Here is a 24,354-nt window from a genome sequence, read left to right on the forward strand (position 1 = left end):
CACCATCCACCAGTTCAAGTTCCAGCCAAGTTTTTCCAGAGAGATTATTACATCCTGTTTGACGTGTGTGGTAAAAGGCAGTGTGCTAGCATGAATTAACTTGAGACAAATGTGCACATTAGCACTCAATAAGTCATCAAAACTTACCTTTATGCATTCCCACGTAGTATCAGCATTTGACACCAAATATGAGGTGAAAGAAAAATGGTAGAAATACAGTAGTAGTCTATCTGTGCGGCATGAGAGAAAGTTAGCACACACACGATGGACATGCGTCAAGTGAGACGGATGTAACAGAGAGAATCCGGCCACTTTTCAAAATAAAACATAAAAAAAATGAAATTCTGTGCGGCCCGGTACCAAATGACCCGTGGGGTTGGGGATCACTGATTTACTATACGTTTTACGCTGCAACGTGTAATGTGAATACCTATTTAGACTACAAGGGATGACATTGACATTTATTATTCGGTTATGATAGTCTCATCAACATGTCGAAAATGCAGTCATATCGCGTTAGTGCTCACACATTTGTTCGATAGCTGAAAAGCCAGATGAAATTCACAGGCTACAAGATGAAGAACGCTATGAAGGCACATCATTGGCTCGTCATTACACTGCCGCCTCGGATGCTAACGAGGTAGCTACCATTATTATCTATGTCGTGACGGTTCATTTGCTCTGGTTTTTAGCAGCACAGCCCATACCGTGGTTTCAACACATTAAAGCCAAGTTCCAACTATAAGGGATAACACATGATGAAGTATTTCCACACAGTGGCTGCGTGGACCTCCACTTTCTCTCATGCCACAGGAACGGTATGACAGAAAATTTGAGTGGCCTTGAAACCGGTAACGGGCCCATGCCCACATCCAGTACACATTATAGCACGTACAAAACGTGCAGTTACAAAACATCACGTCTTGTCAGATCATCTTCCTCTGGAAAACGTTGAGTGAATTGACTTGTGAGACAGTGCCTTCTGCTGGATTCACAGCTGCAGCAGTCTTTTTCCCCTGCGGATAGCAGCATCAAACCACTTTCCATCTCTGTTACTTTTTAAAAAAAAATTTAAAAAATCATTATTTATGATTTCAAGCACATATTACATGTAGTGATACACTGTGTATGTAGCTATACTGTATATATGTATTCAATTAAGCATCATTATTTATTGGGGGGGTGGGGGGGAAGCCAAATCTACTTAATCAAATATCATCAAACCAAAAAAATAAAGGGAAATGTAACAAATTATATTACAATATATGCAATTGTATTACAATACATAACCTCAAATGAACGGGATAATTGTAGTTTAACGCCTGCTTTTCTCTGCAGTTAAGTCACAGGACAACCCGGACTGTTTTTTATTTAGTTATTTCGGAAGAAGAATATTTGTTGAATGAGACTAATAGCTACTATAACTGTAATCCACAATAATAATAAAAAACGTATGAAAAAGTCAGTATTCAAGGTAGAACTTGTTTTGTCTCTCATTGGATGGTGCAGGTGTACCTAATATTGTCTCCCTTTGCTTTTTGTTTAAGCAGCCTACAAAATTGTTCTCCTATAGTTGACCCATTGCTCAGTGTTTCAATGCGTGGGAGTGGATGTCATCACCCCCCAGCCAACCACTGATGATGCATGCGGGCGTGTGCTGCACACCTACCGTGGCTGTGGATGATGTGGTTCTCCTTGTGTCCGTGTCCAGTGTGTTTGCTGCTGCTGGTGGAGACACCAAGTTGCACGCACAGTCCCACATAGTGTAAAGTCCCCAGCAGCACCTTCAAGGCTCCCATGGCTCCTCTTGTCTTGTCTTTTTGTCCCCCCACGCTGTCCTGCTCACATGGGGTGGAGGTTCTCCAATGTTCTTTTGTTTCCTCCTCTTCCTCCTGCTGCTGCTTTAAATCCACCTGGCTTGTTTGTCTTGGACCTGGAGACGAGATACAGCAAGCAGGCAAGCTCCAAGCGTCTGCAGTCTTCCTCCTCTAATGTGTCAGCTCACCGGGGGATGACTGACTCCGCCTTTCCCAGCGCTGCCTTTGCTCTATTTGCGGCGGAAGGAGACGTCACCCGAACAAGAGCTGTGCAGCATAAATTATTGGAAAGAAAGAACACTGGAGCGTATTGATCACGCACCTTTAAACTTTGAACAGTTTTATTTCACGCCGAGGAACATATCAAAAGACATATATTAAGATATGTAAGCATTTCAATCATTGTATCAATGTGTGAATGTTATTTTACAGTAACATGCATGTTCTGTACAACAAATGCATTTTCAGTTTTTAATACATTTGGAAACATTTGTAAAATTGTATGGGGTATGTTGTGTAGAGATGTCAGGGGAATTTTTAAATTATATTTGCAAAATGCAACAAGAAGAGGTAATTACGCACAGGAAATCATTCACTTTTATGGAAAAAAATATACATGGAATGCTGAGAAAAAGCCACACACACCAATGTCGTTGCGTGTCAAAATGCACACATTGGCTGTTGCTCTTGTGCATCAGGTCAGTTATCAATAAAAGCAGTATAAATGTGTGATATTCCTATTTTGAATATATTCAAAAATGATTTTCATGTAGTTATTATGAGATACTGTAATATGTGTACAATTTTGAAGGTTAAAAAACAGACTGCGGTAACACATTTTTGAAAGCAGCTGTCATATTAAACAAGCATTCAGCCTGATGACAATAATATGGAAAATTTATGGAATATACGGCAACGAATCGACTGTGAGATCATTTTAGCTTTTACTAATTTTAATGAATGTGAAAAATGATTAAAATGATGGTATTGTGTAGTTATTGTGGGGTATTTTGCGTAGCGTTAAAAAATGAATTCAATACACTTTGAAAAAAACAGCTGTAATATTGCAAAAATTTTGAAGAAAAAGTCTACTTACCAAGATGTGCTATAAATGGTGAAATGGTGAAGACTTTGAGTAAAAAATTCAGCGTGAAAGGGCGGGAAGCATACACACTAATGCTTTTGTGTGTCAAGAATGTACAGCAGTGAGGTCACTGATAAGCACTAATATTATTGCCACTGTGCAATAAAAATGTATGGTCAAGTGGTCAATTTCCTGTATAAGTAAAAAATGTGATATTTTGTATGTTTAATGTATTTGCAAACATTTGTAAAATTACAATTTCATGCTATTATTATGGAGTATTTTGTGTAGAATTTTAAGGGCATCAATACTGCCAGGTAAATACTTAAAAACGTCCGTCTAATGAAACTTTGTGTGGATGCTGAGAAAAAAAAAAATCTACACTTATTTCTACAATGACAATCTGCATAGATATGATGGAGTATTTTCTGCAATATCTTACGGAAAAAATGAATTTAATCAAAATACAGTAAAATCTGAAAAGCAGATAAAGGTGAAGGCGTATTAACACCTTCCGGATACACTGCTCAGTGGGGAGCTGGGGCCTATCCCAGCTTCCTTGAGTGCTACAGTGTTAAGCAGAGGGCATATTTGCCCTATAACATACGGTATACAATGTATTTTAAAACCATATGATTTAAGAAGTACATACATAGTTACTGTATCCGGCTTTAGCACAGTCCACATTGGCTGTGGTGTTGCTGTCCAGGGTGCTGAAACAAACATTAAACTAAGTCGTCCCCACTATGATATGGACGATTGGACTTAATGGAGCTGTACTTCTCTCTTTGTCTCTCCATTGATCTTGTACACAACTAGCCTGAGGGGAAGATGTGCACACCTCGTTGAACCAAATGATGAGTGAGCCACGGCAGAAAACAAGCCCACAGAAAAACTGGCTAAATATGATAGTGTATTCTTTCATATGCGATTTCAATCAGTGATCCCCAACCCCCGGGCCGCACAGAAAGAAAAAATAATTTCCATTATGTTTTATTTTGAAAAGTGGCTGGATTCTCTCTGTTACATCCGTCTCACTTGACGCATGTCCATTGTGTGTGTGCTAACTTTATCTCATACTGCACAGATAGACTACTACTGTATTTTTACCATTTTTCTTTCACCTCATATTTGGTCTCAAATGCTGATACTATGTGGGAATGCATAAAGGTAAGTTTGGATGACTTATTGAGTGCTAATGTGCACATTTGTCTCAAGTTAATTCATGCTAGCACACTGCCTTTTACCACACACATCAAACAGGATGTAATAATCTCTCTGGAAAAACTTGGCTGGAACTTGAACTGGTGGATGGTGGGTCGGCATTCATTTTGTACTTTTAATTTGATGTTATTCATGTCTTAGTTTTACACAATACATCATAAATAACATAATATAGATCGCTATAATGTACGAACCCATCCCACCCCACCCCCACCCGGTCCGCGGGAGTTTGGGGGAACACAAGCCGGTCCGTGGGTCAAAAAAGGTTGGGGACCACTGATTTAAATGATATGGTGGGCTATTTAATAGATTTTGCAATGTTTCTGCCATTCTTAAGGAGATTGCAATTTGTAGTTGAAGATAAAACGGCTGTGTTAAAGCACTTAACATCCAACAGTTGTCAGGATTGGTGGTCTCGTGACTCTTCCTTGCTAAAAAGAAAGGAGGGCCAACAGTGTCTCAGCAGTGTGCCGTGTATGCACTCAGTCATTTGGAAAACACAATTATTTGCCCTCCCCTCAGCTGTGAAATTGCTGTTGAACACTACGCAGTCCTAATCACTGATAAGAGATGCACACTGCCCTCCTCTGCTAATAAAACATGCAAATGAGGTCCTGCTGCTCTGTTCTAGTCATGGTTTATTGCCGGGTGATTTTTTTTTTTTTTTAAGTTTCTAATGACTACTGGTAATAACGCTGGACTTTGGAGTGGCTGGATTACTGTAAATGCTCTAATTGTAGCCGGTGTGCACAACACAGGGGCAGCAACCGAACCAATGTTGTATTACTGGTAAGGAGCAAATGGCTCAGCCAGTATTAATAGTGCTGATGCAGTTGTTGTAAACACCAGTATGACAAGTGTAATGCAGTACGACAAGTGGAATGCGCATGCCTTTCACACCGACAGGTTAGTAGCAACAGTTTAAAGCGCATGCAGAGGGAGATAAAGCTGCTGGATGCTCACTCATGAAGAGTGAGGTTGCCAACAGCCAACAGCTGTTAAAGCCACTGTTTTTTTTTGACAAAGCTCAAATTAGTGACCCCTGTGGTTATTTGTTTGTGTTGACCACACCCCCATTGTTGACCATAATAGACTTAACTGTTATCTGGTGATATATAATGTGCAAATATTTAGTGAGATATTTCTAGCTTTTTAAAAAAAATAACAACAATGTACTACATGGGCAAAAATGTCTAAAATTACAGTTTCACATAGTTATGATGGGTTTTGTGTGTAAAATTTGACAGGAAAAAATACATTTTATCCATTTTGAAATAGGGTGTAAACATTGTAGAATAGTAGAAAATGTGAAGCGGTATGAATACTTACCAGATGCACTGTAATGTATGGTCAGGTCAGTTTAAAAATAATAAAAGCCGTTTTTTGTGCATTTACAGTACCTTGCACCAAAAAATGACAGTAGTTTTGTTGTACATCTCAGTCGTGTGTTCAGACAAAAAGCACATTTTTTTTTAATGGCATTTTTGTTGTTGTCAAAGGACAACTGCTGGTACAGCTTTTGATGTTTCCATCTTTGCAATCTTTAATGAGAAGCCTTGACAAATGCACTCACTGTGGCATTGTTCAAATAAGGCAAACATGCTGTCAGGATTTTATTACCACATTTTATTACAAAAGAAAAGGTTGGTAAAAAAAACAAATGGAAGAGGGGCAGCCAGGGGATCAACATTCCGCCTGAAAATTTTTGTTGTTGCAGACTTGTCCCTGATTTTAACAGTTTACTTGGCCTAGAATTGATCATTATATGAAATAGAAATAGGTTTGATTAACTGTGTATTCTATTTCAGATGAAGCTTTAATCATAAGTAAGGCTTGTTTTTAACTGTGTTGCTTTGAAAATGAATTTGCTCAGTGTGTGTTTGCATGTATGGTCGGCCTATGGGAAAAGACATTAGAAGTTCTCTAAAAGGTCCATGATCCTCTTGCGCTCCGCCTCTTTGAAGTCATCACTTTTTCCGTCCCCAATGCTCTCTGCATATTCTGCAAACAAATACATGCAAAGGTGAGAAAAGAAAAACTTTGTGGAGTTGACTGCTAAAAAAGGTGACATTTTACTTTTTTTTCACAGATTAAACCAGTTCCTGGGTGGCTTTATAACATGTCTGTGACATTCTTTGGTCAAAATTACCCTCATCAAGAATTACAGCACACTTAAAGTCCCCTCTGCAGAACCCTGTTTTGGGGTGCTTTACCAAAGAGTGTTTTCAGGGCCTTGCCTTCAAAGCAGTAAGATATCACCTTAGCAGTCATCTCTTGATTGTTTTAATATTTTACTATTAACATCTTTTTACACTTGGACGACAATTAAAGATCTTATTACGTGTGATGGGTGTTATGCAAGTTGTCATGGAAGTGTTGAAGTGTTACTTAAAACATTGTCTGGACAGTTAATAAAGGTTTTATGATACCTACAGTTCGACTCTGGAACAGATCATTTCTATTTCCATTGTATCTAATGTGGAAAAAAAACTGAAGGTGAACCAAAGTTAGTAAGGAGAGCACATGATAATGCTGCTTGCTGCTGCCATGCTTCACTGAACCCAGGAAGGAAAAAAAGACGACACTGGACCAACGCTGTTAAAGACGTTGCATGATGTGCTGTGTGTTGCTATGCCTCCGTGAACTCAGGACAAAGATGATGATTGGATCAAAAGGATTAAAGATGCACTATGTTGCATGTTACTATGCATTTGGAAGATGAAAAAAAAGGACCAAAACATGGCCTGTACAGTTAAAGGTTTTATGTTGGTGACAGTTTCACCCTGGAACTAGTAACGTGCGGGTCGATACTTCTGATACCAGCTCTTCATGCTTTAAAATTGATTCTAAGATCAAAGTATCGATACTTTCGATACTTTAGTCATTTGAGGTAATGTTTGTCTGAAAGGTGTGTCTGTTGAAAGGATGACCGATCGTAAGCGGAGCCATGTGTGAACTGTGAATAATTCTTACAACAGTTCTTAATAATTCATTTATTTTAAGGATTTTATTATTTTACTTATTTTCTTTTTTATTGTTTAAAATACAATTTTCACATATTTTCTATGATTCTGTCCTGTTTTTTCTGTTGTCGTATATTAGCTTGGCTATAATGTAAAACCCTCCGCTACCTCAATATACTTCAGAGTTTAAAATAAAATAATAAAATACAATACTATGCTACTTTTTAACATTTACCACACACAGGTGAATTTTAGTCAGTATTGGAACAGAAACAAAATCTGTGGTATCACACATCACTCCCTGGAACAGATCATTTCTATTTCCATTGTTTCTAGTGGGAAAACTTGCTTTTAATTCTGAACAGAAGCATCCTGGGGCTGACATACTTGAACTGACAGTCTGCATCTGTATAAAGGCCCTGTCACACCTTGACGATTTAGCCAGCGCATGCCCGACGTGATCATTTTGATGGCATACGTTGAACTGTCAACGTTTTTTTCAATTTTGGGCGTATACGTAGCGTATTCATAACGAGTTTGATGTATAGCAGAAACTTGTGAACTTCAAACGACGTTTGACGTATTAGTAACTTATATAGAACGTTTCTATAACTTATAGACAACTTATAGACAACTTATACCAACGAATGCGTAGCGTGTTGCCGGCGTCCACAACTTATGCCCAACGCCAGTCTAACTTATGCAAACTGCACGGCAGCGTATGGCTGACGATGACGTGCCGTAACCTATAAAAAGGCTGCCACTTGATGACTCAAATCATAACCTCACTAGACATCGCAGTGTCAACATCACCATCACGCCGAAGAAAATTTCCAAGACCGCTGCCAAGAAGTATCAGGGCAGTGACGGAGGCCGAGGGTGAGGACGTGGACGTAAGAAGGATCCATCACCACCCACAGCCTCCCCCTCCCACTTTCACTCTCACTCTGATGGAGATGACGCAGGTTCTAACGCCTCTCAGGCATCGTCAATGGTATCGGAAGCTGCTTCCCCAGTGGCCTCCATCTCCTCTCAGCCAACCCTTGCCAAGAAGAGAGGCAAGAAGACACAGTTTTGTCTCAATGTCCAAGAGGAGCAGCGTATGTGTGATTTCCTTCGTGAGAACACCATCCTCTGGGACATCAAGAAGACTGACTACCGGACAGCGGACAAGAAGGCAAAGGTATGCTTGATATTATCTTGACGTATTACGACTTGTGCATAATTATAAATAACGTGTGTGAACGGGCGTCAACAATCGCATAACTTATTGCCCGCGTATGCGGGACGTATGAATCATACGTTGACGTACGTCGAAAAGTTTTGTGCATGCACAAAATTTTTGGACGACTTGGACGTATGCCGGCGTGCTTCAGCGTGCTCTTATACAAAACTTACCCATAACTTATTGGACGTACGCCAGCGTATTGGCCAAATTTTTCATACGTTGGCGTACGCTGGCCATATCGTCAAGGTGTGACAGGGCCTTAAGGCATGAACACAGAGACGTCACTATGTTTTAAGGACAGGGGAGGCTTAGCCCCCAGGAGATGCAACCGTCCCTTGAAAAACTGAATTGTCCCATATTTAAAAACAAAAATATGCCTCCCATGTTGAGTTGAAAAACGATGCACTTTGTCCCATGAGAATCAAAAATAGTTTGTAAAATGTCAATGGAATTAATGAATGAAAGGGCATTTTATATGAAATGTTACGGCAAACTTATTCCCTGCCTGTTCCTGCTCTGTTACAAATGAGAGAAAAAAACAGCAGAATTCACCAACTCTTCTGTTAATTCCTGGTGGCATAATGGTACACACTTCTGCCTTTTGTGGCAGAGAGCACAAGTTCAATCCCCACACATTGTGGCGACCTGGGAAAAAGCAAATAAACGGTGCTTTAATTTATTCTGTTAATTTTGTTATTTTGAACTGAAAATGTATTATTGAACAATTTGTTTCCCATGTATTACTCAAAAACATGTATCTAATTAAATTCAGGTTTGAGTCAAATTATATAAAAATCACTTCACACACAAAAAAAGGCCAAAAAAAAATTCACCACAGCAGTAGTGGTGAAAACAATTGGGTCAACAGGCCCTGCCAAAGAGGTTTCCCTTTTAGCATTCTTGTTCTTCTCATACTGTTCTAGTCGGCTTCAAGAGGGACACACACCATTGAGTGCAAGCAAGGTCACAGGGAAAATGTGGACTGAATTATCAGTGATGTGGGTGTTCTCTATAGGCCCTATTCTCCCATGTGGAAAAAGGCGTGCAGGATTCTTCCCCCTACATAAGTTTGTCAGTACGCACCTTCATTCAAGATCTGCGCTCTAGGTGGAGCAACCCTAAAATGTGGGCGTTCCCTGTCAAATCTGGCTTTGCCCACGTGCTCCCCTTGACTTAAGTACCTTTGTCCCTGCGCGCTTCTGAGGCTGCAATCCAGCACCCCATGAAAGTGAAACATCATATTGCACTGGAAGAAGGTACTGACTAATTAATCTATATCAATTCATATTGGTACTATCACAAAGTTTTTTTCATTTTCTTTTCTTTCTTTTTATTATAAACCTAAATCTTTCTTGTCTGTCCACTGCACCATTCATTCATCTAAAACGAACACAAATCATTCAGTGATGATTTTCAATCAGCCAGTTATCCTATAGCTTCAATTGCTAGGTACAGTGTGTATCTGCAGAACCTGCCTTTCTGATGTTCAACAAACGGTCACCGTTATGTTTGTACAAGAGAACAGGGAAGCTACTTTCAGCCTTTACAGTACATCATTCACGGTCTGACAGTTTGAACTATGCGACTAATACAAAATACATATTGTAGCGTCATAGTAGATGCCATAAAAAGGACGAGGAGGTGATCAATCAACAGTCGCTTTATTGAACAAAATTGGTTACTGTCAGCCACAACCACGCCACCAAAATCAGCAAGAACGTAGCAGACAGAATACGAGAGAAATGTAGCTGACTGTCAAATGTCAAACTGTTACTCTCCACCTTGCTTGCACACGCACCCCCCCCCCCTCCCCCCCCGCCCCCAAAAGCCCCTCCTGACGTGTTCATGGCAACAATTGGACAAAACACAACTCTTAACATCACACATAAGTTCAGGGTTGCTACAATATATAATAAGTAGGGCTGTCAAATGATTACACATTTTAATCAGATTAATCACAGTTTTTAAAAAATTAATTAATCATGATTAATCACTATTAGCAACTATGTCTGAAATGTGCCAATTTTTACTGTATTTAAAGAACAGAAAAACCAATGACAGGACAGGATTATATATATATTTGTATGTATTGATTTTGTCAAGCTAAAAGATACCACACAAGTCTACAAATCTATTTGTCTAACACGAGTCTCTTTAATGGTAGCAGAACATTTGGATCACACCGTGTTATTATGAGCAATGATGGGTTACGTTCAAAGACATCACGTAACTTAAGGTAAATTTACTTGTTTTTAGTGTATTTTCCAACATACTTAAATGTAGCAAATTGTACATCCGAATTAAGAGTTACAAAGTGACTTATAAGAATATCAACATCATGTTTTCCTTTATCTTCCTGTTTATTTACACAAACACACGCACACATACACGCATTATAAAGCGTGTTAGGTTTTAAAACTATATTTTGTAGTCCGGTTGTACTTGCCAAGGTCCATGGTCAATCACAGCTTTTGTCCTGACTCAGTGTTAAAGCAATAGTAACCAAAGGCACTATTTCCCGGTATGAAATTTGCTCTAATTTCTTTAATACTTGGGGTAGAGAAGTAACTGAGGTATTAAATTAAAGTTTAAGTCACATTTTATCAGACAGAATTAATCAGCAAAATCAGAATCAATCATCACTTGTTAATGATTTTACATATTTCAAAATGTTGTAACATTCCTACGCAAGGTATTTATGTTGAAAAACAGACACAAAAGTAGCAGCTAAACCTACTGTTAATTCAACCTGAAGAAATGTTGTTGCACTTTATTTTGATATTAATATTGTATAATTTTTTTGTTGACAAACAAAAGCAAAGGTAGCAGGCAAACCTACTGTTGAAATGTTGGTTGCACTTATTGTACTTTTATTGAAAATGTATACTATATTGAAAATGAGAGCATAAAAGGTTAACCTCCTGTTAATTCAACCTGAAGTGTTGGTTGCACTTGATTCAAATATAATGTGAATGCATTTGCCATTAAATTGTTGTTTACTTGTTTGTTTATATCCATAAATAATTTATACCTGATTCCCTTGCGAAAAACAACAGGAATCTAGGAAATTTCACCTGCACTGTCCAGTACACAGGTATTTATTTCACAGTCACACTGGTTGAATTTTTGGCTAAAAAGTTACTGAATCGAATTAAAGGTACTGAATCGTTTCATATCGTATCGTTCTAAATGAACCAATATCGTCCTTGAAAGCACGAATCGTGATACAAATCGAATCGTTATTAAAATGAATTGTTACACCACAAAATGCAAAAAAAATCCAAACCTACATGGCCCTGTGTGAAAAAGTGATGCCCTCCTTGTTAAAACATAACTTAACTGAGATTAATTCAGATCAATCAGTCTGGAAAAGGTTATAAATCCATTTCTAAAGCTTTGGGTTTCCAGCGAACCACGGTGAGAGCCATTATCCCCAAATGGCGAAACATGCAACATACAACCTTCCCAGGAGTGGCCGACCAACCAAAATGACCCCAAGAGCGAAGTGACGACTCATCCAAGAGGTCACAAAAGACCCCACAACAGCATTGAAATAACTGCAGGCCTCACTTGCCTCAGTTAAGGTCAGTGTTTGATTCCAACATAAGAAAGATACTGCGCAAAAACGGCCTGCACAGCAGAGTTCCAAGGCAAAAAACTACTGAACAAAAAGAACATTAAGGCTTGTCTCAATTTTGCCAGAAAACATCTTGATGATCCCCAAGACCTTTTGAAAAATACTCCTTGGTCTGACGAGACAAAAGTTGAACTTTTTGGAAGGTGTGTGTCCCATTACATCTGGTGTAAAAGTAACGCGCATTTCAGAAAAACATCATCATACCAACAGTAAAATATGGTGGTGGTAGTGTGATAGTCCGGGGCTGTTTTGCTGCTTCAGGACCTGGAAGACTTGCTGTGATAAATAGAACCATGAATTATGCCGTCTACTGTACCAAAAAATCCTGAAGGGGAATGTCCAGCCATCTGTTCATGACCTCAAGCTGAAACCAACTTGGGTTCTGCAGCAGGACAATGATCCAAAACACACCAGCAAGTCCACCTCTGATGGCTGAAGAAAAACAAAATCAAGCACTGGCCTAAATCCTATTGAGATGTTGTGACATGACTTTAAAAAGGCGTTCATGCTCAGAAACCCTCCAATCTGCCTGAATTACAACAATTCTGTTAAAATTCCTCCACAGCTCTGTAAGAGACTCGTTGTAATCGCAAACGCAAACGCTTGATTGCAGTAGTTTCTGCTAAAGGTGGCCCAACCAGTTATTAGGTTTAGGAGGCAATCACTCTTTCCACACAGGGCCAGGTAGGTTTGGATTTTTTTTCTCCCTTGGTAATAAACATTTTCATTTAAAAATGCATTATATATACCAAAATGCCCGGACTATAAGTCACACTTTTCTTCATGGTTTGAAATGTTTTCAGGTCAAAACGGAAAAGTATTTAATCGTTTCAGCTTCTCATCCACATGGGAATGGCGTTCTGGGTGACCTGAAACAGTATTTTTTTTAAACGGTTTCCAGAGTGGGTGTGTAAACAAGCAATACGAGAACGATGACCGTCACGTGACCAGAAATGACCAGAAGTGAGTTTTGACGACAAGCCAACATAATATCTGAATATTTTGACGGACACAACTCACCTCAGTCGACTTTTTTGTTGTCCATAATGACTTGCAGAAGTAATACCACTTCTCGTAAGCGGAAGAAGACAGACTTATGCGCATCAGTTCATTCTTCTTAAATAGTTTGGAGTGTCACGTGGTTCCGTCTGCGTGCCTGTTCACAGCGCCACACGCCGTTTATAAAGACAACTGAGACAGACGGAACACAAATGCCCCGAAAAAGAAAATCAAATTCTGCAGATTACAAGCTGCAAGTAGTGAAATATGCAGCCGAAAACATAACCGAGCAGCAGAAAGAAAGTTTGGACTGAACGAGAAACTTGTGAGGGACTGACGAAAAGTGAAGAATATTCTAACTGCAATGAAGGAAACAAAAAAAGCTAATCGCTGGCTAAAAGCTAGATGGCCACAGTTAGAGGAACAAGTTCACAAATGGGTACGTGAACAACGTGCTCCCGGGAGAGGCTTGTCAAGAATGCTGTTACGTCTCCACACCCAGGTACTGTAGGTGCCAAGGCGATGAGTATGGATCACTTTGCGGGTTGTTTAGGCTGTATAATAGTTCTAATAATGCCACTGCATGAACGTTCACTAGAACATGTCCTCTGCTTGTGAACAGTAAAAGTCCACATGTATATTTATTGTCTGCATGACTGCTGTGCAATGAGAAAAGCTTGCAGCATCTGCAGCCTCCATGGGGTTTCCGCCATTATCTGAGGTGGGAATTACACATCATGCCCCAGGAAGGTAAAGAAAGTGGGGGTATAGAAAAATGAACAAAGGAGGAGGTCGTTCCTTGAAAGAGTCTGCAAAGCTGTTAGAGGTACAGTTATAAAGAGATATGCACTGAAGTTTGTTCAGCCTTACAGACACAAATGTCTCTAAGATTTGTTGACTCCTCATTTTTCCTCAGAAACCTTTCCCGAGCACGATGATACACCACTAAGCTGTTGTCATGGCAACGTGGCAGAGGACAATACAGAAGTGAGCATCAGTATTACTTAGACTAGCGACTGGGACTGGTGTGCCAAGTGAAGTAGGAGGAGTTCTCTTGCTCTCTGCTAGAAAAATATACAAAAAGCACCAGAGATTTCCCATGTTGGCCAAATATACAATCACAAATTACATTCATCATCCATAGAGTGTAGTGTTCATTTTGAGCAGGGGTGTTCAAGCTGTGTGAAATATCAAACTTATAAAACAGAAAAGACACCTTGACGAGTTCAGCCAGCTTAATTTTGGAGCTCAGTCAACCATCTGGTGGCTTTTAATTAAATCATTATACTTACATTAATCAGTGTGTGCCTATCGGATGCAGTTTCTGCCTACTGGTTGCACCTTGTAAGCATTGGAACCGATTGGTTTGCCAGTAAATGAAATCGTTTAATTGGTGCACTATGTAGATGTGCAGTAGTGTGGAACCCTAATGGTCCGTTTTAGGGTCAAGCTGTCACTATCATAAACTGAACAATAGTATCAATCAATCATTTCTGAAACAATTTCCAACACTGAAACCTTTATTAACTGTACAGGCAATTTTAAGTCAGTTTTAAGTCATTTTAACATCCCTACCTGTCATGTAAAAGGTCATTAACCACAGTAATATCAGTATGCTAATAAAACACTAATTATATATGAGGAGGGTGTAATAAAAGTTAAAGATGAGCGACACCCATTTATTTTATTTTTTAACAACCTGAGTTGATACATTACACTTCGACAACACTCAAGTGTAAAAATAAGTTAACCAGTAATATAATTTTAAAAAAAGATTCAGGCAGAGAACATGCGACACGGCACATCGCAATGTTACAGTTGGTCAGCGCCAGCCTGTCTAGTGTGACGTATAAAATACTTGTTGGCACGAGCTGGCGGTTAGCATTAACAGTAAACATTAGGTCCATATGCGAGTCTGTATATTCTCCATCTTCTCTTCGGATGTTCTGCTTTTAACCACAACTTGTTGGGGCTGCTCTTTCTTTATGGAAATTGTGTTGCAAAAAACAAAAAAGCAAAGCCAACGTGCAGTTATTCCTTTGATATTTTGTTATGTTTTGTTTTCTTTACCTTTAATGTAAAGTGGCCTTTCAAAAAAAATGTACAGGAAAAAAATAATTACAATGAATAAACATGAAAAAACTAATTAGTGCGTGGGTTTTCTCCAGTACTTCGGTTTCCTCCCACATTCCAAAAACATGCATGTTAGGTTAATTGCCGACTCTAAATTGTCCATAGGTACTGTATGAATGAGAGTGTGAATGGTTGTTTGTCTATATGTGCCCTGCGATTGGCTGGCGACCAGTCCAGGGTGTACCCCGCCTGTCAGCCGAAGTCAGCTGGGATAGGCTCCAGCATACCCCCGCGACCCTAATGAGGAGAAGCAGTATAGAAAATGGATGGATGGATGAAAAAGAAAAAGTTTGAAAACAAATAAAGCCTAAGGCGAAACTGTTACGAAAAAGCCCAAAATTAACGAACTCACTCATAATATAAATTGGTCGATCATTGCATCAGTTTTCATAAATTTAGTACGGCTCTGAGAGGACTTTATAATAGGAAAAAGGTGAGCAGTAGAAATGGTGAGAAGTGTGTGTATATATATATATATATATATATATATATATATATTTTTTTTTTTTTTGGCCAATTTCCATCTACTGGTTAAGGCGACATAAATTGGATCTAAAAAGCCTCATGAAAAAGGCGCAAAATATGCACAAACTCTGAAACACATTCACACAAGCTATTACAAGAACACATAACATGGATATAAATATGTATAAAGTACTGCATCGTGTATGGGGAGATGCAGTGGGATGGACATGAATAAAACATTTACATGTATTATATAACAGACAGTTCCTTATAGGTTTTATAATGTAAACAGACTGAACTGTGACAACAATCAAAGATGTGTTTTGCACATCAATATAAGAGAAGACATTGGAAACATGGACTGGCAATGTGTTGATGCAAAAATGGACACAAACGCAACAATTTCCTCACACAATGATATGACTGGAGTGTTGCCATGCTGTTGGCAGCGGCACGCGTGACGGATGGCTCTATCTACACGGCTACACGCTAGAGAGGCCGGGGAGGTCGTGGGGGGTTGTGGGGATGGGGAAGGGTGTGAGTGGAGCCTCTTCAGGTTTGTCACACAATGATATGGGACCGCGAGATGCCACTGTGGAAAAACAAACATGCCTGTCCACCCCGCCCAAATAAAAATGGTAAGTGGGCAATCCACAAGCCATAATTATACAACTGTTGAAGACGATGCACCATACTTTATTTAGTTATGTTGAAACCACACTCATGCAGCCTTTGACCCTGGGTCTAGCATACATACAGCAGAGTGAATTTTGACCAGATGCCCTTGCATACTCATGATACCCCTTGGCTTGTTATCAACCAATAAATAAATTTACATTTTTTTTTAATTATTAATGATACTGCATGATATGCTGCATGTTGCCATGCTTTGCTTATGTTGTGAAGATGGAAAAAAAGACGTCACAGGCCCAAAATATTGAAGATAGTTAATGATAGTGCTTGATATGCTACTTGCTGTTATGCTTCACTTAAGAAGAAAGATAGATTACATTGGACCAAAATTAGGTTTTGTATTCCACAATAAGGAGATGGATCCTTAAAAATGTGCAAAATAGATTATTTGAAAAGAAAAACTTTTTTCTAATGGCCTACTTGGTGTTAAAGAACCACTGTTCGGAAGTCGAATAATTACAACATTTGTCCTAGATGACCATACCATTACTTAACGTTACATTTATTACTACTGCTGCATTTATTGACTCACCTCTCATGATGTGGCGCACGACTTTGACAGAGCCTCCTCTCAAGTTGAGAATTTGATGAACTCTTTGCTGCAGCTAAAACAACGAAAACAGGTGTATAGTTCATACCTTTACTTAAAAGAAAAACTGCCCTTTGTGGGAATTTTGCCCATCATCCACAATCCTTATGTGAGAAATGAACACACATCACTCTTTTATGTGCGTTCTAAATATATAAAAATAGATTAAAAGAGACAGCTACAAATGGGACGCACCTATTCCGCCTATAAAGCCTTCTGAAAAAAACAAAAAACAAAACCTGCCAAAAACACCCCATTTACACAATGTGACCTGCATATTAACAAAGCTATAGCGACATAGTTATTGTTGTTAACATTGTCACGCTGAAGAACTGCGTTACTGGCGTAGTGACACCCTGCCAGACCACACGGGCTAGCGACTAGCTTCACCACACGTTTTATTTTTGAGTTTGAAAAAGTTAATGCTAGGTTAAGCGTTTGTTTCTATGTTGCTATGTGAAATCAATGCGCCCAGAAAGGACGTTCTGGTAACGCTTAAAATGACCAAAGTATAGCAAAAATACATGTTATCATGAATGTACCTGGCAAATTTTTAAAAAGTGCAGTTTTCCTTTAAAAACACACAAATGCAGTTGAATTGCTGGCTTTATCTTAAATAGCTTCTATCAAGTAAAAAATATACTACAAAGCATGATTGAAATTGCTGGAGCTGTACAAGTCTGTCGATATCAATAAAATTGTTTAAAAAAACATGGAGAACCACAATAACCGAGTCATTCTGTGTACCTGCGATAGCCCCGAATTGCTGATCTCCACCATAATGTAGCAGATAGACTGAAGAACAAAGAGTCCAGCATCCAGTCGACGCAGGTAGAACTCATCCTCCATGTTGTCGTCCAGGATCTCGCCGCGGCGCACCATCTCCTTCACGCGGTAAAACACACACAAAAGGTCAAAAATTCTTCAAAATCAATGATAGACATCACATGCCTAATTTTATGTGGCATTTACTGTGAAATAAAAGAAGAATAAACTCAGAAAGAAAAAAGATGACACTAGACCTACATTATTAAAGACATGCATGATTAGGCACGTTTTCTTTCTTTCCAAATTGCGTTATTATTTTTTCCATATTCCGTTTAAATTTTTCAGAATGATGTTTTGTACCTTTTACAAATACTTTATCACCATAGTGTGTGTGCTTTTTGAGTGAGTGAATAAAATATCAATACGTTTTCACTTCCTGTTGTACGGAAAGGACGCTCACGGAAAACCTCAGTTTGTTATTACCGGAGTTTTAAATTTTTTGTGACATTTTGTGACCACAGTTTGTGATTACAACTCTGCAAGTGAGTGCTGAGACTTCTGCCTTAATTCGGACCAACGAGTGGACTAAACTCACCAAAACAAACGTTTAGTTTAGCCGACAGCCGTTATAGGCAAGCTACCAGGCTAGCCGAGGCTTGACGGCTGCTCACAAAGCCGGACTCTTAAAACATCTTGGAGTCTTCTTGAGGAAATATCTCCGGCTAACACGGACTGGTGAGACACAAACTCGCTGTTACAACGAATATTAAACACCGAAGGCATTGTAAAACAAGCTAACGGCTAATTGACGGTGTTATATGCTGCTTGCTCCTATGCCTCCAACTTAGGAAGGAGACATAAAAACATTGGACCAAAATTATTTATGATGCGTGTTGCAGTGGCTTGCTCATTTCAGATGGAAAAAAAGACCAAAATATATTCAAGACAGTGCATGCCATGCTGCTTGCAGATATGCCTTGCTGAACTCAGGAAGATGAAAGAAAGACCACACTAGACTCAACTATTAAAGAGTGAGATGATACTGCTTGCTGCAGCTATGCCTTGCTACCACAAAAAGCAGACATTGGCTCAAAAATATTACAGAAAGCATGACATGCTGCTTGTGCCTCACAAAAATTAAGAAAACAAAAAAGCAGACACTGCATCCAAGTCGCTGAAAAAAAATGACAGGAAAAGATATGCTGCGTGTTGCTATGTCTTGCTCAGGAAGTAAAACAAAATACAAGACACTGTAATTAACCGCATACCTTTGCACATATATAGACACTATGCTAGTTGCTGTATACACTGGAACCACCTTTTCAAAGGCCCTGAGTTTTCGTATGATTCAGCTTTTGACGTCATTGTCCCCCAGCTCATTCGCCCATCTGTGACGTCAACACCGTTTGTTTCTGCATGTAAAACTATAATTGTTCTATATTAAAAGTGTTTTGTGTTAACATTTTTGGGTGCCTGGAACAGATTACTTAGCTTGTTTACTAGGGGAAATTTTCAGTTTTCAGATGATTTGGTTTTAGATGGACCCTTTGAAATAGATTAATCATGACAACCGAGGTTCCACTGTATTTGCAGATACAGCAATCCCTTGTTTATCGTGGTTAATTTTTTCCAGACCCAACCGTGATAAGTGAATTTTGAAATAAAATTCCTTATTTATAAATGAAATATTTTCATACTAAGAGCATTGAAAACCTATTTACGACCTTCTAAATACGGTTATTAACATTACTAGAACACTCTAAACATGAAGTAACACCCCTATAGTCACATTTACACTCAGAAATACCCAATACAGTAGACAAAATAAGAATAAATAAGCCATTTTGACATAAATAAGACTCATGCTCAAGTGTGTTATTCTAAATGTGCTCCCTAGGCGACCTGAAAGAGAGGCGGACAGGAATGACGTCAGAGGTCCTGAGTTAGTTTCAGCTTTGCATTGGTAACAGCCACAAAAGAACCCGTATTATTTGGGATTACTGTGCCTGTTGTGCGATAATTCAAACCTGCAATAAAATCCTGTTGCCGACAGTGGCTCAGGAGGTAGAGCAGATCGTCCAGAAAGATTCAAGATTCAAGAGTTTTATTGTCATATGCACAGTAAAACAGTTAGTTCTGCTATGCTATGAAATTCTTGTTCTGTTCATTCTCCCAAAAAAAAGAAAGAAAACACAAGAAAATGATTAAGAACATAAGAAACATTAATACCAATAAATTAAGCAACAAGAACAGAAGAGACATGAATACCAATGAATGAATGAATAAATAAATAAATAAATAAATACATAAAGTGTTATGAGTGTGTGCGTGTGTTGCGTGCGGCGTGTGTGAGTGCTTTGTTGAGAAGCCTGATGGCCTGTGGGTAAAAGCTGTTTGCCAGCCTTGTGGTCCTGGACTTCAAACTCCTGTAGCGTCTGCCTGACGGTAGGAGTGTGAATAATGAGTGTTGTGGATGTGTGCTGTCCTTGATGAGGTTGTTTGCTCTGCGTAGGACTCTAGATTTATAAATGTCTTGCAGTGAGGGGAGGACTGCCCCAACAATGTGCTGTGAGGTCTTGATCACCCACTGGAGTGCCTTCCTATCACATGTTGTACAGTTACCGTACCAAACAGTGATGGAGACGGTAAGGACAGTTTCGATAGTGCTCCTATAGAAGCAACTGAGGATTTTGGTGGACATGCCAAATTTCCTCAGTCTTCTCAGGAAGTACAGTCTCTTTTGGGACTTCTTGATAACTTGGTGGGTATTGTGACACCAGGTGAGGTCCTTGCTGATGTGTGTGCCAAGGAACTTGAAGGTTTTCACCCTCTCCACCTCAGTCTCATCAATAAACAGGAGGTTATGCGGCTCCTTTTCCCTTGTTCTTGGGTCAATGATCATCTCTTTGGTCTTATCTGTATTGAGATAGAGGTTATCATGACACCAAGCTATGAGGTCTGCCACCTCTCTTCTGCATAATGTTTCAACCCCACCAGTGATCAGGCCGATGACTGTAGTGTCATCGCAAATTTAATGATGCTGGTGTTGTTCTGGGAGGCCACGCAATCGTAGGTGAAGAGCGTGTAGAGGAGCGGACTCAGCACACACCACTGTGGGGTCCCAGTGCTCAAAATTCTTGAGCTGGATGTGCGATTGTGGACTCTGACCGACTGGGGCCTGCCTGTTAGAAAGTTAAACACCCAGTTACAGAGTGTGGGTGACAGGCCAAGCGTAAGGAGCTGATCTGTGAGTTAGTGGGGGCTGACTGTATTAAATGCAGAGCTATAGTCTATAAATAGCATTCTGACATAAGTGTCCTGGCCCTGTAGGTGCGAAAGGGCTGTGTGGATGGCAGTGTTGACTGCATCATCAGTAGACCGGTTCTGGCGGTATGCAAAATGTAGAGCTGGGGTCACCAACACAATGCCCGCGGGCACCAGCTAGCCCCCCACGACCACATGAGGTGCCCGCAAGCCTGCTTTTTATTCAGGTTTTCAGTTAATAATGTGAGAACACGACAAAGAAAAGTATTCTGAAACATAAAATGTGAGTTGTGGATACCAGCATTTTGTGAATGTTTTGGTAAAACAAGCATAACAAAGCGTTTGCTTTGTTAGGGTTGAAATAAGGTATGGAAATCATTTCTACAAAAATGAGTAGCTCGTGGCCATTTTCATTTTCTAAAAGTAGCTCTTGCAAGAAAAAACGTCGGTGACCCCTGCTGTAGAGGGTCCACAGTGGCCGGGATGCTCTTTTTGATGTGGGTCATGACTATCTTTTCAAAGCACTTCATTACAATTGGAGTGAGTGCTATAGGGCAGAGGTCCCCAAACCCTCGGGCCGCGCCAGGCCGCACAGAAAGAAAAAATAATTTCCATTATTTCATTTTTTTGTTTTATTTTGAAAAGTGGCCGGATTCTCTCTGTTACATCCGTCTCACTTGACGCATATCCATTGTGCGTGTGCTAACTTTATCTCATGCTGCACAAATAGACTACTACTGTATTTTTACCATTTTTCTTTCACCTCATATTTGTTGTCAAATGCTGATACTATGTGAGAATGAATAAAGGTAAGTTTTGATGATTTATTGAGTGCTAATGTGCACATTTGTCTCAAGTTAATTCATGCTAGCACACTGCCTTTTACCACACATGTCAAACAGCCATGTAATAATCTCTCTGGAAAAACTTGGCTGGAACTTGAACTGGTGGATGGTTTGTCGGCATTCATTTTGTGTTTTTAATTTGATGTTATTCATGTCTTAGTTTTACACAATACATAGTAAATAAGATAAATTACATCGCTATAATGTACGAACCCCCAACCCCCGTCCGCGGGAGATTTGTGAGAACACAAGCCGGTCCATGGGTCAAAAAAGGTTGGGGACCACTGCTATAGGGGGCTAGTCATTTAAGAAGGTCACATTGCTCTTCTGAAACTGAAAGTGATCCCTGCTTCTTCCATCCTAGTCAGTGTTGGTGTATCCAGGACACTTCACCCACCTTGCCTCCAGTGCTGCCCACACTGGTGTATCAATGTGAATGAATGTTTGGTCATGGTCAGAGAGGCCGGCGGTGCGAATTGGCAGCCATGTTTCCGTCAGTCTACCCTTGGGCTACAGATGTAGATTATCACCACAAGTGTGTGACTGAGGGGTGAATGAATAATGGGTTCACTTTGACGTGCTTTTGGTACCTTGAAAGGTGCTATATAAACCTAATCTATTATTATTAGTCATTTTTGTACTTGAAAATACTTACATTTAGGCATGAAATATGTAACATTTGCTTCAATATGCTTTTTTTTTTTTTTAAACCAATATGCCATATTCAACTGCAAAACAGGATGATTTATTAATATATTTTTGAAAAACTGTGATAGAGGTAAACTGCAAAATTTGAAGCACAAAGTTGCAATGGACGACTGTACATGACCAGCAGCAATTACAGAACATAAGGCATTTGCGTCACATGCATGTTTTGTTATGGCGATTGCAAATGGGCATTCACCAGTATAAATTAAATTACATAAAAACTGAAAACCTAACTTGAGTAATTATTTTTTTGTTTACTGGCAAGACAACAACACTGACAAACCAGTAGGCGCTAAAATGCAACAGATTCCATCAGGACCCTAACGTGGCAAACAAATTACAATTCCCTGCCTTCTATTGTTCCTGCAACACCAAAATCACCTGGCAACGAAGAGAGACTCATACAAAACCAGCAGCATTTTCATTTAAGTGTTGTTTTGCAGCATTTCCACAAATCCATTCTCACCACTGACCAAACACACAAATCAATTGATTTCACTGCTAAACAGAAAAAAACAAGTCCACACTCCTACATATGCAGCCTTGCATAGTTATCCATCTTAACAATCCCGTCAGTATGCCAATAACATGGCGCTGCCAATATGTACACACTACACATTAATCACCATTAGAGATTAAGCAGCAGACCTGAGGGGAAGAGGGGAATCGGCGTGTAAACCATGGGAGAGCCATGCCAGCAATCCAACAATCAGTTTTACCTCTGTAAGTGGAAAGTGTGTGAATATAAACTGAAATGTGATTGTCTTTTTTAGTCCTGCAGAATGTAGTTGTTGAAAAGCAATGGTCAGTGAGTGTGTATGTGCTCTAGAAGCAGATGAAGAATCAAGACATACTTCAGTCAAGTGGTGTCCAAGGTGTGGCACTGCGGCCATTTGTGGCCCGCATTGCATCTTTTTAAATCGGCCTGTGACATATTCTGCAGATAAAGTTCAACACCACCTGCATTAAAACATCACACTGAAAACAAAGAAGTCCCCCCAAAAAGGGGCACCTGCAAACCAAAAAGGTCAATGACCTCTGAGTCTTACAGCATCGGTGGGGTGAGACTAAGCACATTTTCTAAATTATGTACATTTTTGCCTGGATAAACATGCGTGCAATTTTTTGAGTATGTTAAAGTCTTCAAAATATGATTTAGTTAACAAAATAGAAAGAATGATAGATTTTAGCGTGTTTAATGGATTTCAATGTGAAAAATATACAAGTGCCCCCCCCCCCACCCCCACCCACCCACCCACACACACACACACACACACACACACACCTTTCAATGTTTCCATATGTGGCCCTCAGTGGGAATTGTTTGGACACCCCTGTTCTAGTAGTACGATAGCTTTCTCTGTGATAAAAAAAAAAAACAAACAAACAAAGACAGCTTAACAAGACAAACACAGTAAATCAGGTAAAAAGGGCAACTTTTCAAAGCCCACCTGATGAAAATAAATAGCCTCCAGCGTGGCACTTAATGGCACCACACGTGACATTTGCATCCTCTCGGATTTAATCGGGACCCCGTCCTTAAAGATCGATGACGGTCCAGAACCCAATTATGGCTTTGCGGTTCAGGTCATTAACATGACTGAATCAAAGGGGCTCAGGCACAACAGAAGTGTTCATTGACAGCACGCTCCGAGATGAAAAACAATTCGTCTGCTGTCACCGGCGCATTGTGTCAGAAGAGCGTCATCTTCTCCACTTTCATTATAGGTTTCTTGCTTTTATAGCATGTTATGTTTTACAAAGACATACTCAAAATTATTGTGTGTATTGTGTACTGTGGAACATCTTAAATTGAGTGGCATGTTGTCAGTCCCGTAGGACATCAGCACATCGCCCAAAATCTCGATTAAACTAACAGATTAAAGGACTGACACTGCCTTTTGCCTTTTCTTACTCTTATTCACTTACTCCTCACT

At 39.6% G+C, this 24,354-nt stretch overlaps 2 protein-coding genes across 2 annotated transcripts in view; both read right to left on the minus strand.

Moving 5' to 3' along the window:
* Positions 1 to 2,004, minus strand: part of LOC129190245 (V-set and transmembrane domain-containing protein 2-like protein) — a 49,025-nt gene extending 47,021 nt beyond the window's left edge. Inside the window, exon 1 of the mRNA XM_054792774.1 lies at positions 1,670 to 2,004. Within this exon, the coding sequence (XP_054648749.1) occupies positions 1,670 to 1,799 (130 nt within the window). The 5' untranslated portion in view covers positions 1,800 to 2,004. The remainder of the gene's footprint in view (positions 1 to 1,669) is intronic.
* Positions 2,005 to 2,172: 168 nt separating this feature from the next.
* ctnnbl1 (catenin, beta like 1) overlaps positions 2,173 to 24,354 on the minus strand; it is an 81,598-nt gene continuing 59,416 nt past the window's right edge. Inside the window, exons 14-16 of the mRNA XM_054775150.1 lie at positions 17,580 to 17,717; positions 16,776 to 16,848; positions 2,173 to 6,126 (exon numbers count right to left, since the gene is read on the minus strand). Of these exons, the coding sequence (XP_054631125.1) occupies positions 6,038 to 6,126; positions 16,776 to 16,848; positions 17,580 to 17,717 (300 nt within the window). The 3' untranslated portion in view covers positions 2,173 to 6,037. The remainder of the gene's footprint in view (positions 6,127 to 16,775; positions 16,849 to 17,579; positions 17,718 to 24,354) is intronic.

Source organism: Dunckerocampus dactyliophorus, chromosome 1, assembly GCF_027744805.1.
Source record: "Dunckerocampus dactyliophorus isolate RoL2022-P2 chromosome 1, RoL_Ddac_1.1, whole genome shotgun sequence".
Classification (NCBI taxonomy): Eukaryota; Metazoa; Chordata; class Actinopteri; order Syngnathiformes; family Syngnathidae; genus Dunckerocampus; species Dunckerocampus dactyliophorus.